The 18,028-nt window shown below is 33.7% G+C and overlaps 2 protein-coding genes and 1 non-coding gene across 3 annotated transcripts; 2 read left to right on the forward strand and 1 right to left on the reverse strand.

Annotated features, from left to right (window-relative positions):
• On the reverse strand, positions 1,052 to 10,075 carry LOC18768108 (protein CHROMATIN REMODELING 25). The gene is made up of 21 exons (XM_020570086.1): positions 9,801 to 10,075; positions 8,846 to 9,229; positions 8,573 to 8,659; positions 8,162 to 8,402; positions 7,971 to 8,096; positions 7,821 to 7,877; positions 7,659 to 7,745; positions 7,225 to 7,320; positions 6,968 to 7,018; positions 6,228 to 6,302; positions 6,039 to 6,125; positions 5,501 to 5,592; positions 5,283 to 5,415; positions 4,440 to 4,559; positions 4,202 to 4,315; positions 4,004 to 4,087; positions 3,800 to 3,877; positions 3,664 to 3,722; positions 2,798 to 2,987; positions 2,615 to 2,713; positions 1,052 to 1,695 (listed from the first exon to the last, which is right to left on the reverse strand). The coding sequence occupies exons 1-21, from the start codon at positions 10,001 to 10,003 to the stop codon at positions 1,327 to 1,329; spliced, it is 2,832 nt and encodes a 943-aa protein (XP_020425675.1). The 5' UTR covers positions 10,004 to 10,075; the 3' UTR covers positions 1,052 to 1,326.
• Positions 11,072 to 11,144, forward strand: TRNAR-ACG. The gene has a single exon. It is a non-coding gene; the product is annotated as a tRNA-Arg (tRNA).
• LOC18767865 (protein PLANT CADMIUM RESISTANCE 2) lies at positions 14,708 to 16,475 on the forward strand. The gene is made up of 4 exons (XM_007201625.2): positions 14,708 to 15,032; positions 15,126 to 15,197; positions 15,300 to 15,512; positions 16,216 to 16,475. The coding sequence occupies exons 1-4, from the start codon at positions 14,819 to 14,821 to the stop codon at positions 16,290 to 16,292; spliced, it is 576 nt and encodes a 191-aa protein (XP_007201687.1). The 5' UTR covers positions 14,708 to 14,818; the 3' UTR covers positions 16,293 to 16,475.

Consider the following 18,028-nt stretch of genomic DNA (forward strand, 5'->3'; position numbering starts at 1 on the left):
GTTGCACATGGTTTACCCTAATCTAGATTGAAATTTCTAGGACTTGGCCTAATGGCTTTTTGACAAGTGGCTGATTCCCAATTGACAACTGTGACAGCTTTAGCAGGTACCTGAGGGGCATTGCAATTAGCCTCATGGGTTAGAGGAAGTAGAAAACTTGGTCAAAGGGCACTGTCTCCTCTTTTGGTCTCCCATCTTGTTAGCAAAACTTGTCTTTTTGCACTCTTGTTTAAGGGCTTCCTTCTGTCTTTATCTTGAAACTAACCATAAACAAATCCACTTTTCAAGGCTCATTTTACAATGTCAGATCAGGATTTAAGCTCTATTATGTTGGGTGCTTTGAACGTTGCCCTAAATGTGTTAAGACTAATTAAACCTATCTTCGAGTCTTTTTCTAATATGCTTGCATTGAAGAAGTAGAAAGTGGCTCAATTTCTATCTCAAAACTAATGCCATCCCATGTCTAAAAGTATAATATTTTGCTCTTGCTTAATATTTTTTAAATGGAAAAATAGGAGGCTGCTTGTTGTTAAATCATAAATGTAATAATGACTTGATGAGTGGTAGTGAGACTTGCTTTCAGATTGATGGGCAAATCTCAAATTCAAGACCATGAGGGTTGCCTGGGAATAATCAAATGGCCAGCCATAAATTGTGGGTGCAATTAAGATATGAATATCTAATAGTAGAACTTCTCTCAAATTCAAGTCGGCAAGTGAAGTGAAATTTATATTTGGTATTTGTAGCATTACTCAAATTGATGTTAATTTTATGTGCATGACATTCATTCTTTATTAAAAGATGAACTTTGTATCGATATTGTCAACAAGGAATCAATAAAACGTCGAAATATATTATTACCGGCATATTATGGACAATGATATTAACATTTTATTGTTACCATATCGACAATCCGTCCTTTAATAAACATCTTCAATAAACATCTAATCCCGTTTTCACAAGAAAGTTGGTTAAAACTATCCAACCTCCAATACCCTATCAGAAAAGATGAGTATCAATAGCCTCAGCTGCTGCACATCTGTCTTATCAATTTTTTATAAATAAGTTCAAAGAGAAGTCTTCATTTCGCGATTACATCAAATAGAAGACATTAATTTTGTCTTGTATGTCCCTAAAATCATAACATGGGCTTAATCTGTCTTCGGTGAATCAGTGTGCCTGTAATTCTTGAAGCATTTCACATGTAAAATGATACAATGTTTTTCTTTCAAGTATGTAAAATTTATATGGTACTATGAATGCAGTGTCAAAATTGATTTTTCCAGGGTGCCACCACATTACAACACTGGACAAGCCAAACAAAATTTACACAAAATCATCATCGTGATTGTCGGTATCAGGAGACGATCTTTTCAGGGGCAATCGAATTTTAAGAGAGAGCTTAGGCTTTAATGCTACATGCACTGAACCCTTTAAAGAAGTTTTCACTGATTCCACAGTGGTCTTTTCTGAGGGCTTGAAAGGGGCAGACATTGTGCTTCTGGTAGAATTTTCACTCGAAGAAACAGATTCTAGCGGTTTTCTTTGCCAAGACAATAGCAAGGGTTTCTGATTCAGGTCTTGTCTTAATTTGGGATGATTCTCTTTTCCTTCTTCTCCCTGCATCTTTGGGTTTACCTTTGATTCAACAGGTACAAGCTTCCCATCCACTTGGTTTGTAAAAACAAATGTGACCTGAAACAACCGTTGTATTCAATCTAATTTCCCCCCAAAGTAGATCATTATAAATTATATGTAATTAGTTCTGCCAATGGATAATGATCATGATATAGTCTTTCTGTTGAAGAACAAGGTGAAATATCAAGCACTAGAGAATAGTAAATTATCTTTTCATTTTCCACATATGCATATGGATTTCCGATGCAATAAACTGGGATTAGAAGCAAAGGAAAATTAGTGCGGTCATTTTTTTTCAAAGATGGTCAATGAGAATAATACAAATGGAGCAGAAGAAAGACTTTGGAGGGGCAAACAAAGTTATTTTCCCTTCTATATTTGATAGTTTTCACTTCTTAAGCTGGGATCCATTCCCAAACCGAGCACATAGATTCATCTGTATTTTAAATCATGCAAGTACCTTTATCTTTTCTTCTCTTGGGATTGCTTGTACTAGAGTTTCTTAAGGAATAAACATGCATGGAGAAAGCACTTTGAATGAAGGAAAAAACCTTTTAATAACATTTTTATTACAAAAGCATTTAATTATTAAGTTGTTAGCATCACTGTTGGATATGCTGCAGTGAGATATTTTAGCTCCCAAAATAAGCTGGTGCCAAAATTTTCTCATCCTTAAGCAAGAATCAGAAAGAAAACACCTAGTAACCAAAAAGTCCAAAAACCTAGTTTTGTTATCAGAAGTTGATGTGATGTTCACTGTAGATTCAGTGTGAGAGAGATAGATATATTTTTCTATTTTCTTTGCAACTAATTCATATATCCTAATTCAGAAAAAACAATCTACATGATACCAAAAAATTAAAAGCTTGTCTGGGGTAGTAAAACCTATGTGAAAGGTAAAACTGCTGCCATGCCCTAATCCCACAAAAGAAAATTAATTGAACAGAAAAACTGTAAGATTTTTTTCTTCTCATACCTCTGCTCCAGCTGAAGCTTGGAGAATAGCATCGGGTACTGAATTTGGGAAGAAATGATGCCCCCAATTACTTAAATCCTCTTCTAGAGGTGTCCCTACCTGGAAAAGAAAAAATAAACTTATCAACTTACATGTTAAAAGGCTAAGAGAATCTATGACATCTCATAAAAATATGTGGCCAACCTGCTTCTCCGAGCTCTTTAACTCATGTAAGCATCCAGACATTTCTGCAAATCCACCTATGTCAGAGATTTCGTGGCCAGACTGACCACTTTCGTTAGTTGGTTGGTTTGCATCTCCCTCTGCGATGCTTCGATTGGTATCATTGCTATTTTGGCAACGAATGCAGTTCATCTTCTCATGCACTTCAGACCTACATATATAATTGATAATACCCAGTAACAGGAAAAAGGAATTATCAGAGAGGGAGAATGAAATGTTGCAGTCAAGAAATAGTTTAACCAGCATCACTCAACAGGGTAAGAAGATTAATGCAAAAACGAATTGAAAACTTAATTTCCCAAACATAAAAAGAACTGTCGGTTAACAATTACTGTATGAAAGAGAGATTACATGATATATTTTGACAACTGTACATCTACAATATCAGGTTTCGAATGCTGGATGAAAGCTTATATGCATAACCTATTAATATTATGATACAAAGGCTAAGTTTTAACATTATTTCTTTTGCGCTTTGGCAGAGTAACTTGAAAATAGAGAAATAGTTAAGGGATGAAAATAACAGTGACAAAGAAAGAAGAATAACAGACAGAACTACATTGGAAGTTTAGGAATTTTCATCAAAATTATACAAAAGATATGTAACGGTAAATGAAAGTAAAACCTCTTAATCCATGTACTGTTTACAAACAATCAATGGGGTGTGAAAAGTAAACTCTTGGTTATACCATTTCAAATACTGAATCCATACTTTTTAAAATTCACCAACCTTTCCATTCAGCAAACTCATTCACATAAAAGATATACAAATGATATCTTAAAGAGCATGGCCCGGACAAGGATTACAAGAAAAAGGAAGACATTACCTCACATTCTCATGAAATGTGAAAAGATCGCGTAGGTCTTCTGTTGAAAGAAGGTTTCCCTGTAGCAAAAGTACTTTGTATAACATGCATTTAAAGGCAAACCCCAATTCAGAAAGAAAGAGATACAACTTCAGACCTGTGCCATTGAGCTATCTGTTTGTTCCTGCTGAATAACTTTTTGAAGCCCTTCCTTTGACATTTGACGCTGGTACACCTGCATAATACAAGGTCATTTTATTAAAATGAATCTTAATAGAATTGATTGTATAAACCATACAGAGCAGAAAAAAAATAACAGATGATAGTGATTATGATAACTCGATTGCTGCCACATCAAAACCTTTTCTTCAATTGTTCCAGTACTTAAAAATCTGTAAATGTATACTCTCTTTTTTTGCCCATCCCTCCAAACTCTTGCAGCAGCCTACTTATGAGATAAGAAGAAAAAAAGAATTAAGCAATAAGAATATCATACAGAAGAACGTTCATAATTTATCTCTTCCCGGATGTACATTAAGAATTTAACCTAAGCACATACTTGTTTATCATTGGCAGGATTCCAATCAGGATCAAACAGTACTAGTCGATTTCCACCTATCAAATTGAGACCGCAACCACCAGCCTTGCTGCTTAAGAGAAATACAAATTCATCCTGCAGGAAGTTGAGTTAGACTTGTTTACCAACAACAACAAAACCCAGATAAGAGCTAAGAAAAACATTAAAAACTACAATAGCCTGTATTGCCAATATAATTACAAACGTACTAACTAAATACCTTTGATGGGTCATTGAACTGGTTCACTAATTTCTGTCTTTTACTGATAGATGTGGTTCCATCAAGCCTCAAATATGGGTATCGTCTTTCTCTACACAGTTGCGCAAAAAGGTCCAGCGTCTGATACATAATAATTACACAACTTTACAACAAGATAAATTGAGCCAGTTCTTCCACAGATAAATTGTGGCAGGTAATGCTTAATGGATTGAAATATTAAGGTTTTTTTTCCTTAATTATGAAAAACTAAACACAAATGTAACAGTAGTGAACAAGCAATCAAGGTACAATAGTAACCTAACATTTGACTAATAATCTAACAACATAAAATAATTAAGAGTTAAAATGACTCAAGAAACATCTCCCAAAATCCAATGAAGAATGGAATATCATTAAATCATTAGATTTCAATGCCCAAAATCCAACTTCATCCCACGAGATATCCATTAGCCCTTGCCATAAACAATAATATTACTCCTTACAGTCCATTGAATAAAATAAGAATTGCATGAGAAAATGCCAAAGGATTTTCAATTATCTTATTCCTAATTGCAAGGGATGTAACAAGACATTTTCAGTCAAAACCCACCAACTTCAATGTTTTTCAAAATTGAGATATTAGGTTGTAAATCCCATACAAACAAACAAACCAAATAGAAAAACTTGTCCATAATTAGGTACACCCTAATTCTGTAACAGTAAAGGAATCATGCTGACTGACGGCAAGAGTGATTTATTTGTTAAGAACCATGTACTGCCTGCATACTAGAAAGGAGAAAATGCAATAATACATGTACACACATGCGCATAGATATGTAATCTGGAATAAGTGTATAACAATACCTGCGTATAATTTGAGACAAGGACAATACGGTCATCAGTCCTCTTACGTAGATGGGCCAGTAATCGAGCTAAAACGTGCATTTTTCCAGATAGTTCAACCCAAGCCCCATCCCCGCCAGTCCATGATCCAGATCTAACAGAAGAAACACATGGCGTAAGTGTAGAATGTTGGAATACTAGATGTGGAAAAGCAAATAAAGGAAAATAAAAATGCATACCTTCCAGAGAACATCTCTGGTGGGAAAAAGCGAATACAGTCCTCAAAACCTGAAGTTCCTGGACTTCCACTTTTTATGGTATCATAGATGAGCTACAATGAACATACTTCATGAGGATGAAAACATCTCAAACTAGAACTTGAAATAAATCAGTAAATAACTAACATGGGAAGGTATAAGAGGTAAGTTAAAACGATCAATACTGATGATAATGTAATAAAAAAATTTGAACATGCAAAACCCATGAAAGCCTATATCTGCTGAGATCACAAAGCAAGGGAAGACTTTTGAGGATGTGAATTTGCTTTTTCCATTTAGAAAAGAGATATATAGATTTTGTACATGGGTTCTTATAAGATAATAAAGATATCTTTAGAAGAAAAAATAAGGACAACTACACATAGTATCAAAATTTTGTATTACGTTACCATGCATCCTCAGAATAGGTCCAAACATAATATAGACAGAAAAACATCCCAATTAAATTATGTGAGTGCATGCATATGTAAGTGTTAGTGTATCTATATATATGGCATACCTTTGGATGGTTGCATAGCTTCTTAAGAGCTGTTATATAAGCCAAAATCTTTGATTTCTTCGTCTCTTCAGAGATTGCTCTTTTAACCTGTGCTTGAGAGAAACAGAATAAAACCCATATGCTGTCAGACAGTCTTTTCATTAACTCCAAAAGTTCTGCCTTGACAGCTCAATAAGAATGAGAACCCACATTTTTGGAATGTATAAAATGGTTATATAGGTCTAGTTGGAGAGGAGTCAACTTGCAACAAACAACTTCAATTATCTGCAAGGGGAAAAAAAATATAGAAACTCAGAAATTACTTTTTGTAACAACTTTTAAAATAAAAATATACATTTTTTCTTTAATCCTGTATGAGCCAAGATTTTTGGGTTTTGACTGCCTGTGTTAGATCAAGGTGCTACTGACAAAGAGAATCAACTTGAACATCCATTACAGTAGAAATCTCCAAAGTTCCATAATGCTAATGAAAGTAAGTAGAGAAAAAAAATATATAGAGTAGTAGATAGTAGTTTCAAGATATCCAAGTGTAGATCAAATAATATACAGTCCTCTCATAAGTACCTCTACCTAAGCTAACAAAAGATTTTGCTTTTCAGTTTACAATTCTACTAGACTTGACTTCCCAAAATGTGCGAAGATTCATCTACCATACTTAATCATATACTATTAGTTTGTATGGCTATACAAAGGTCATAAAACATGGAAAGCATACAGGTACTGAAACTCAGATGAAAAGTAGAAAGTTTACAATTCAGTTAGTATATGACATGAAATTTTAAGGTACAATAAACTACTCTCTCTCTCTCTCTCTCTCTCTCTCTCTCTCTCTCTCTCTCTCTCTCACACACACACACACACACACACACACACACACACACAAATATATATGGAATCTCTTAACATGTAGTCTACCATAAGTGCTATACCTTTGGTGGCAGATGATTTGATAATAGTGCGTTAGTCCTCCGCAATATAAACTGCAAAAGTATGTTAACTATTACGCATTAATCATTAAAAAAATGATGTACATAAAAAAAGAAAAAGAAATTCTGATTTCATCAGTAAATTAGCCATTCAGAACTCCTACAATCAGTGAAAGCTGTTGATAAAAATTCTTAAAGCAAAGACTGGACAAAGATGATGTGCAATGTCTATAGTTATCATGTCAACAAGGAACTATAACCTGATTAACTTTTCCACTTAGTTCAGCAGAGCGCTCACCACCTAGCTTCTTCTCTTCTTCAGAGGCATTAGGTTCTCTTCCACAAATAATAGGTGCCTTCACAAAACATATATGTAACAGTTCATATACAGAATAAATACATGTCAACATCGACAAAAGAAGAAAAATAATTATTTATCATTGATATATTGGAATTTTCAACCACTAAGAAAGAGATATTCGTCGTTCACATATAATTCAAAGAATATTACAGCACATTACATCACCAACAAAATTACTAGAAAGAACCGCACAGCTTTATTTACAGAGGGAGAAGGAAAAAAAAGGAAAAGGAAAAGAGAAACTAATAACAAAGAGAACCTATAAACATAATGATGTAGATTCATTCTTAAATACCAGAGAGGGTATATTGAAATGTAAAGTCATCTACTCACCTCATAGTAGCGACGAAAATGTGCAGCTTCCCCTAAGATGCCGGGATTAGTAAAGTTGACCATGGCAAAGAACTCTTCTAGGTCATTCTGCAAGCGTATATACAAAGAGAGAAATAAGAAACAACTTGGAATCATGAGACATCATGCACAATTGCATCCCACCTGCATTGGAGTTCCTGACAACAAAATGCGCCTTTTGCATGCAAGAGCAGCCAATGCCTGACAGAATGTTCATAAATAGTTTAGGGGGGAAATGGAATAGAGTTAAAAAAGAAACAAAGATAATGAAAACCAAACTTGCATACATCATACCTGATTCGTCATTGTCTGGTCATTCTTCAGCCTGTGAGCCTCGTCACATATGAGAAGGTCACAGGATTCACTTTGGCTAAACTTTGTTGAATGCATCCGGAATGTCTCGTATGAAATAATTAGTACCTGATGCGTATTCATTGTAAGTTCATTATTCAAAGATAGATGTCTGACCAGTTACACAAATTTACCTGTATAGGGCTGCGAGGACCTGTGAACCGATCAATTCCAGAAACAACATCATCTCGGGTACTTTCACAGAGAGCAATGAGATGAACTCTTTCTCCAACCCACTTCTTTATTTCAGCCTCCCAATTGCTCACAAGACTGGTAGGGGTGACTATAATTGCTTTTTTAACCATTGGTTTCCCATCAAACCCTTGACAAAGAAGAGTATATAGTAATGTGATTGACTGCAATGTCTTTCCCAAACTGCAAAAGTAACACGATTAAGCACAAGCGTGAAGACATGATTCCCAAACCTAATAACATAAAAGAAAATATGCTGATATAATTCCATAGAATTGATATATGCTGACATATATATATATATATATATATATAGAGAGAGAGAGAGAGAGAGAGAGAGAGAGAGAAATTACCCCATATCGTCTGCCAGAATGCATCCATATATGTTTGCAGCACTATTTAACCCTGAAACACATTCAAACATAAACTGAACGCCTTCTCTGCATTAAAACTTCATCTAATCAATTTTAAGCAACAGGGAAGCAAAAAAAAAAAAAAAAAGCTTTTCTCAAATTTGATGGATGCATCTGCTTAAATTCATAATACTAGATAGATAAAGACAGTTTTGACGACGCTGTTATACCAAAAATTAAAAAAAAAATCAATTTTAATATCATGAGAAAAACCTTTGATGTGGTCGAAGGAAACGAACAAGCACTGGGTCCACTACTATCTGCATCATATTAGCAGTCCCATCCTCGAATTCTTCAGGTTGCCACAAGACCAAAGGATCAATTCCGGGTGGTAGAGTCACACTCTCTTCCACTATATCTTTCTCAGCCTCGTTTGGTATACTCAAAAGCCTATCAATGTTTGGAACGAATGCTGTACTTGATGAGCCCCAGGGAACAAATCGTTTACGTGCATAGAGACGACGAGCAAGCTGGTCATTTCCGTCATCATAGCCATTAGAGCATGGTGGTTTAAAGGGTTTCCTACAAACTGTTGCTCCTTCTGTCACTGAGAGAACTCGTGGAAGCAGTGACTGTCTTTTCACGACAAGGTTACCTCTGACATAAAAGCATTGCCACAAATTTCAGTTGAAGCACGAAATTTGGATTTAAAAAGCCCATATACCAACAATTCCAATTACGAATGAGCCAATTGACCACCAGGATCTAGAGAGATTCCAATTTACATAAATTATTGCACAATGAAAAACCTTAAATTGAACCCTCAGCGTTTTTCATTGTTAATTGAGAACTCAGATGCGAAGAACCTTAACATCCAGTAAGAGCAATAGCACCAAACAGCTTAGTCAAGCAATATCATTTCTTTAGCCCCGTTATATACCAAAAAACAAAAAAGCAACTCATTTCTTAGAAAACAAACCAATCTGAACCCTATGATCCAAATAATTGGTTTTATTTCATTCTCCATCATTTTCTCAATAACCAAACAGGAAGGCAACCCCATAAAATCTCAATTAGTAAAAGAAATGAATGGTCAAAGCACACATAAAAGGCAATTTCACACCACATAAAAAGAACAAACCCTAGGTGCGGTGCAGCTGTAGAAATTCAAAAATGCTAAGCTAAATTCTCCAACCAAAAAGAAAATGGAAGTAAAAATCAAAGGCACCTGACTAGAGCGTCGACATTTTTCGATTTCTGATCCTCGCCGGAGGGCCGAGGAGGGTCCATGGATTTTCGATTGTTCCCCAAGACGTCGTCGCTTTCTTCTCGCTCTAGCTCTAGCTCTTCTTGGTCGGCCGTGTATTCATCGCTGGAATCGGAGGCATCTGAGATGTCGGAGTCTGAGAGAACTTCGTATTCGTTCTCCATCTCTGTGACTGACTGAGTGTGTGAGCGAGTTAGGGAAGACTCGGCGAAAATGATCTATTTAAATTCATCCGTTTTGGCGGTAAAAGTTTGGGCTGGTGGTGGGAATGGTGGCTGGTGTGAGTGAGTGATGGGCAATGGATTTGAAGTGACAATTTTACCCCCAAACGTAATAGGCCAGAATCACTTCTGGAATGAAGCATTTCCCACGTGCTTTTTCAGAAAATCACTTAAGTGGTTATTTGGAGAAGTGATTCTTCATAAAAGTGATTATTAACCTCTTCATAATCACTCGCAATGACATTAGCCATTTTGCTAATTCGAAAACCAAAATACAAATCGAGTCTAAATTCAACACTATGGTAAAATAAATGAATTTAAATAGACCACTAGTGCAGAAGTATTAAAAAAGAGTAATGTTATACTTACCACATTTTTATCATACATTTCTATATCACATGATGTGACATGTCCAAATTATATGTCACGTCAATTAAATCAATAAAGTGTATTTTAATTAAGACAATTAGAAAAATAAATACTGGAATAAATCATAAAAGAAAAATATATATATTAAATAATTTTAATTGATGTGGTTATCCACCTCAGCTGTCACATAAGATGATATAGGAATGTGGTATACAAATGTGGTAAGTATAGCATTATTCTTTAAAAAAATCTATAGTAAGAGTTTTGTGGTGTATTTGTCTTCTTTTTAACAAATTTTTTTATATAAAAAAAATGAATATTAGACAAAATATTATCAACTCCTCCATTAAAAACTTACAAGTTAATAGACAAAATTTAAAATTTTGATTCCTTATCATTATACATTAAGAATCAATAATTCAAAGGCCAAGTGTAAAATAATAATCTAAATTCAAATGCATAATGGAAAATAGCATCGAGTTACAAAAAAGCCACAAAATTTAAATTGGAGTTAATTAAAAATGTTTTTGTTATAAATCAAATTATATGATGTTATCATGAAATGTAATTAATTTCTTATATTTCATATTGACGGTGTAAAGTCAGTTTAATTCGGTAACTATTGGTTTTGAAGTCCAAAGGGACTCCATGGCCCAATGGATAAGGCGCTGGTCTACGAAACCAGAGATTCTGGGTTCGATCCCCAGTGGAGTCGTGGTAATCATTTTATTTTAATTTCCTTTTTCTGGCCTAATTACTACGTAATTGTTTCTAGAAGCTGACAAGCTGTTGCTCCAGATATATTTATTTATTTAAATTTTTGTATGCAGAGGAAGATAATCTCTTTGAATTATCGCCAGTGGGATTATATTTCATTGACTTTTGAGCTTAGAAACTAATAACAATGATCAGATACCACTTGCTTTAATTGTTAAATAATTAAAATGATTAGTTAGGAGATTATAAGAATGAACAACCCAACAATTTCCCACCAAATTCCAATTTGCAAATTTTAGTCAGCAATAATAATCTATGGTCAAGCCTCACATTCCACATATAATCAAATTAGGATGTGATAATTGAAGTTCAATTATTAAGAGTATATTGTCTCACGTCGAAAAATGAAAACCGTATATAACAATTTAAAATAATTCACTACTTCTATGATGGTATAAGAACATGCTACTTTTAGTATACAAGAATTTCAAATAATTCACTACTTCTATGATGATATAAGAACATGCTACTTTTATGTTGATGAATTCAACCACACGTACGTTGCAATGTCTAATGAATCCGATTAAGATTATGGAAGAAGTCATGCTAAACTTCGTTTTTTTTTTTTTTGCAAACATAGTTTGAAGATGGGAAAAGCCAAACACTGTCATTTTCAAATATCTTTTCATGGAAGACGTCAACTTGTATTGCAACATCATCTTTGAATTCAAATTGGCTATTTTTTTTTGGCTTTGTTCTATTTGTTGTTTTTCTTGTATTGACCAGTTGAGCAAGTCATTTGTGCGCTGGACTGTAAAATTTTCCACACAACAAAACACAAGTCAATGGATGGATTAAAGTATTCCACTAGTCCTTCCCTCTCCTCTCCACTTGTCCCCCCATGAAGATTCTAAACAACTGCCTAGCTAGGATTGGACGAAAGGTGCCTTTGGGGTACAACTAATTTGCATTTGTTGCTCTTAAACAATGCTGATTAATTAAGCATTTCAATTAGATTGTTTGAACCGGATGTATAGAAAAATTTAACTAATTTTTTTCTTGTATGCAGCTCATTGTATTATCTTTTCTCTACTAAATCCGATGATTATGATCCAAGTAAATAAATTACCTAATCTAGTTTGATATGTTAAATATTACATTTTTTAAAGTCATAAAATACCCTTAATTACATTTTAATGTTCTCCTTTTTGGGTTGGATTACTTTTTTATTCTCTCAATTTATTGTGTTGATTTTTTTTTTCCAACAAATTATTTGCAATTCAATGCACATTAGTGTTGTTCAAATTCCGAGATAATTTTTCCTTTTTTTAAAGAAAATTAAATTTTTGTGTGTAATGACATATGTTTTAATTTAGTATATCAAAATATCTAAGTAAATTAGTATACCTAGGATATTTTGTACATTTATACCTACAAAATATAGGTAAACAATATGTACAATTAATGCAAATAAATTAGTAATATATATATATATAATCCCTCCCTCAAATAATTTTATTTGAGGGACACTCTCCAGGACCCCCTTACGAATTTTTTTTCAAATAAATAAATAAATTTATTTATTTATTTATTTATTTTAAGTACATTATGATTATATTTATGTAGATACTATTGCCTGGATATATTATTATTAGTTTTGTCTATTAGTAATTTACGTTCATTACTAATTAAAATGGTTACAAAAAAATTACATTGATTAGAGATCTTGATTATGATCATGAATTGAGATTTGAATGTCAATAAAGTCCTTAAATTAATGTGTTCTGATTACATGAATTGTAAAATAGTTAATAATACTAAGAGTAAGAATAAATGACAACATATTTTAAATTTGGGGTTTTTTTATATGAAAGATGACAAATGAGAGTGGGGGTTATCTATATATATAAAGCAAAAGGCAGAGAATGGTGAAACATTCAAAATATCAGAAAATGCCCTTGGTTAATGCAAACATTAAGAATTCAAATTATTAATTAAATGAGGATAATATGGTAAATTCACACTTTTTCATATTTAAAAAAATTAAAAGAAAAAGAAAAAGCAGATAATGGATCCTATTTTTATGGAACACAACTACCTATTATCTTTTTCTTTTTTTTAAAATTATTATCTTTTTTAATTCTAAAATAAATTTACTTATTTTTTTAAAAAAACCTCTCGCAAGCGCGGAAGCGCGTGCAGAGAGGCTAGTGTTTAGAATACACGAGTTACACGGGCTTTCTCTTAAGATATTTTTCTGTAAGCCTAGGACCACATGACAATTTCCACCATATCACACTCCTTCTCCTCATCTCAGAGTCTTTTTTTAATTTTTTTAATTTTTTTTTTATAAAAAACAGATCATAGGAGGACTGGAAACATTAAGGAGACTTTGGAAAAGCCCAAAGGAGAGAGAAAATTTTTAAAAGAAGCAAAAATGGACAAAATTGCCCTTATTTATTTTTTGATTTCCTAAGAAATCCTTTACATTTGCATGTCTTTGGTTTGAAAGTTGAGAGGTTATTCCGTCTTTTTTGAAAAAGCTTTGGCTTTTTCCAAAAGTGAAAGTTTTTTTATGGGTAAAACCTAAATTTACTAAACATTAATAAACATTATGTCATGACTCATGTGTAAACATGCAAATGAAAATTGCATGTGAAGTGAATCAAACTGCTAGACTTTCATCTAAGCATCATGAACAAATCTTTATAGCAAGATTTCTATATGCTGTCCTAAACATTAACTTAATGAGCCCTTAACATAAATAAATTAAAACACAAAACGCGCGAGTTTTTTTTTTTTTTTTTTTTGGGTAAGTTTTTTAATAAAGTAAGTTACAAGATATATGAACGAAGATCGGGCCAATTATATATAAAAGTCAAGGCTTGCAGAACCATAAGTAGAGTTAACTATGTAAGCACGATGACGTGGTTATGACTACTATTGGTGCTGATGGCGAATTTCATTCTAGGAACAGAGGTTCATAGCATCCGTGACAGGGAAGTCTCTTGTCTCCTATTTAGTTATATATCCATTTTTAGCACTAATGATTGTGTTTATGTAGGTGTATTACTATTGCTTGGATATATTATTATTGTTTTTGTCTATTAGTAATTTACGTTAATTACTAATTAAGATGGTTACAAAAAAAATTACATTGATTAGAGATTTTGATTATGGTCCTTACTATCATGAATTGAGATTTGAATGTCAATCAAGTCCTTAAATTAATGTGTTCAGATTATATGAATCTATATATATAAAAAAACAAAAGACAGAGAATGGTGAAACATTCAAAATATCAAAAAATGCCCTTGGTTAATCCAAACATTAAGAATTAAATGAGGATAATATGGTAAATTCACACTTTTTAATATTAAAAAAAATTAAAATTAAAAGAAAAATCATATAATGAATCCTATTGTAATTAATATAAAGGTGGATAGCATCAATTGTAAAATAGTTAAGAAAAAAATGACAACATATTATAATGAAAGTTGACAAATGAGAGTGGGGTTATGTTTAGAATATATGAGTTACATGTGTTTTCTCTTAAAATATTTTCTGTAAGCCTAGGACCACATGACAATTTCCAACAAATTACACTTCTTCTATAGGGCTATTATATATACTAGGAGGACTTGAGCCACTAAAACTAATTAGCCACAAATAATGTATCCTACAGCACCTCCTGACGATGAGAAATATGCAGCTGATCATAATCACCAAAATATTGCAAATCCTGTCCCAGCTCCAGGGCTGAACAATCCTAGTGTATTACGTACGTACACTCCTCCCCCGTACGCATACAATACGCAGCCTTCTGGTCATGTAAGGGGGAACTGGTCCACTGGTCTTTGCCATTGTTTTGATGATCCTGCAAATTGTTAGTGAACATATTATATACACTTCAGCCATGTACAAAGTTTGATTTTCTTTTCTTTTCCCTAATAACCAGTTTCAATTTCAATTTTTGAAGGTATGATCACTGCCTTTTGCCCTTGCATCACGTTCGGCCAGATAGCCGAGATAGTGAGCCAAGGCGCTACATGTAAGCCCTGAAACCACTAGCCATGTTGCTACTTGTACATCTTTATGACTAGTTTGTTTAATTGATTTTTTGTTTTCTGGTGTGTTTTTTTTTTTTCTGCAGCTTGTGCTTCACAGGGAGTGTGCTATGGGGTTCTTCTAGCAACAACTGCAAATGCATGCTTGTATTCGTGCTTCTACCGCTCGCGGTTGAGAGGCCAATATGACTTGGAAGAAGCTCCTTGTGTAGACTGCCTGGTGCACTTCTGCTGTGCTACTTGTGCACTGTGTCAAGAGTACAGAGAGCTCAGAAATCGCGGTTTCGATATGGGGATAGGTAAACCAATACCTTCTTTGTTCAAGAAAGACTAGTAGTTTTACCCTTTTGTTAAACTTCCTAAATCTCACACTGAATTGATGACCCTGAACTTGAAGTTTCCCCCAGTTTTTTTATATGCAAAATCTAATATATGTTCTGGTGTTTGAGAAACTAATGTTTTTTTTCCCAATTTTTTTAAATACAATTTGAGCAAGGTCATTTGGTGTGGTTATAACTATACTTGGTGAACAATTTAACCTGACTGGTGTCATTTGGTGTGGTCTTAGCCTGGTTAATTTATTGGCTGTGGTTGAAAAGGCATGATCGAAGAAACTGCAATCTTGCCAAGGCCACCATGGCTGTGAAACATTGGTTCCAGAGACGATTAGTTATTGTTCAGAGTGCTGATAGTTGGGGCACATAATATTTTTTTTCAGCAATGAAAATGATATCTTCCTCCAGGACAATATATATATATATATATATATATATTTTTAACTAGAACATTAGTTATGTAACTCAGCTGCTACTTGCAACCAGATATATAAAGATAAGATCAAATTCCAGCAGAATATGCCATCATAAACAGTACTTATATTATACAAACATGTTGCGTGGTTGCATTCAGTTTTATATTTTATCATTGACTTAACTCTGTTAATTCTCCAATTTATTAATCGTCTGATGCATTTTGTTTGCGATTGTTTGCTTGGAATTGAAGGTTGGGAAGCCAATATGGACCGACGAAGGCGCGGAGTTACTGCAGCTCCGACTGTGGTTCCAGGGATGACCAGATAAAAGAGTATTCTGTGGCGCCATTTCTTTGTGTCAAGGGTGCTGCTGATGTTGCTGTGCTGCTACTCGCACACTTCTGTTATGTTATGAACTTTTTGTGTGCATGTTCTTTGATGCTGGTTTTGAGTGCTTACCCATGTGTTCTTCATGTGATTTTATAATAAAATTCTTCACGTTGAGTTCAAACTAGTCTCATTTTACACCACATCAATGGTTAGTGAGATACACAACTAGTTAAGCCATAATAACTATATTTCATTACCACTTTGCACTCTTCAAACATGGCCATCTTCAATTTACACAAAGGGATCTCATGAGGAAAATCTAGTGAATTTAGGGGGCATTCAACTGCCTCGAGATTGATATTTATATAGTTATTTTTACAACGGGCTAAGCCTAATCTAGATATATCGAATTCAAATATGTATGATCTTCGCGTTCATGTGGATCAAATATGAGACCTCCAACCAACCAAGTGGAGTCAACTACCACTAAACCAAAGGCGTGCAATGCATCTTCCCACACGGCACCCAATCTCTGCACCAACCCATTTCATCTTTTTAGCTTAAGAGAAAGGGACTAAAAAAATTGAACAAGAAATACTAAGAAAATAAGATTTTGGAGGATTTCCCTTTGGAAAAATGTTCAAAAATCTTTAACCTCCATCCTCCTTTACCTCTATAACATGAGCACCATGGATAATGTCAACCAAGCTCCAATCAAACCACCTGCAAGCATCTCCACTATTAAAGTCTCCTTCTAAACGCTCTCTTAGTCTGCCATCTAACTTGTTTTTATTTTTATCTGCATCAATTGTAGTCTGCAATGAAAGATCAGCAAAATTGTACTTAACCTCTGGCAATCATCGACCTCGGGATATATCACAATTGACTTCTGAGCCTAATTAGCTACCAAAAAACTTATAATAAACCATTCATAGTCTCAACTTTTAGCATACTTAATTATGATAACCAAAAAAATGACGTTGAAGGATGATGATAGAGAACCATGATCAGATATTGCCACTTGCTTTCATTTTTATTTTATTATAGGTAGGTATTAGTGAAGATAACAAAACAAATGATTAATGGTGCACAATAGCCTCAAGTTCACACTTGGATATAAACTAATTAATGAATTCCTTCACCATGTGACGAAGTATGACATACGACCACTTCTAAACCGTTAGATCGACTTAATTTCTCCTAATTCATTTAGGATTAAAAAAGCTAAATATATGTGAAACCATATAGGCAAGGAAGAGTGATTGAAGGACACAAAAATTAGAGTTAATAGGGCTTACAAGTCTCAAGCATATCAATTTGGAAAGGCTTATTATCACAAAATATCCCTAAGGTTTACGAAACTATCAGATTGCATCCTTAATGTTTTTTTTTGTTACTTATGGTCATCAAGGTTAGTATGTGCAATCACAAATGATCCTTGCCATTAGGTTCTGTAAAAAACTCTATTAGTTTGTTGATGTGACATATATAGTCCTAATCTCTTGGACCACAGGGGTCCAAGAAATTTATGGTCACTCATCGTTGGATGTAAATTCAACGGTTCACTCACTCTTGGACTCCTGTGGTTCAAGAGATCGGGACTGTATATATAGAGTCAACATCTACAATAATATAGTGTCACATTATTTAAAATTTAATATATATTTTAAAATAATTATAATTCATAAAATTTTAAAAACAAAACAAAAATTTTATGAATTTTAAATTTAAAAA

This window comes from Prunus persica, chromosome G8, assembly GCF_000346465.2.
Source record: "Prunus persica cultivar Lovell chromosome G8, Prunus_persica_NCBIv2, whole genome shotgun sequence".
Lineage (NCBI taxonomy): Eukaryota > Viridiplantae > Streptophyta > Magnoliopsida > Rosales > Rosaceae > Prunus > Prunus persica.

What these genes read in the sequence shown, in the direction of transcription:
- LOC18768108 (XM_020570086.1), bottom strand. Translation starts at nt 10,003, where the DNA reads ATGGAGAACGAATACGAAGTTCTCTCAGACTCCGACATCTCAGATGCC. An exon ending in ATTTTATACATTCCAAAAAT is followed by an intron (nt 6,126 to 6,227) that starts GTGGGTTCTCAT and finishes TCTCAAGCACAG; the next exon opens with GTTAAAAGAGCAATCTCTGA. An exon ending in CTGGAACAATTGAAGAAAAG is followed by an intron (nt 3,878 to 4,003) that starts GTTTTGATGTGG and finishes TGTATTATGCAG; the next exon opens with GTGTACCAGCGTCAAATGTC.
- LOC18767865 (XM_007201625.2), top strand. Translation starts at nt 14,819, where the DNA reads ATGTATCCTACAGCACCTCCTGACGATGAGAAATATGCAGCTGATCAT. An exon ending in AGTGAGCCAAGGCGCTACAT is followed by an intron (nt 15,198 to 15,299) that starts GTAAGCCCTGAA and finishes TTTTTTCTGCAG; the next exon opens with CTTGTGCTTCACAGGGAGTG. An exon ending in CGGTTTCGATATGGGGATAG is followed by an intron (nt 15,513 to 16,215) that starts GTAAACCAATAC and finishes TTGGAATTGAAG; the next exon opens with GTTGGGAAGCCAATATGGAC.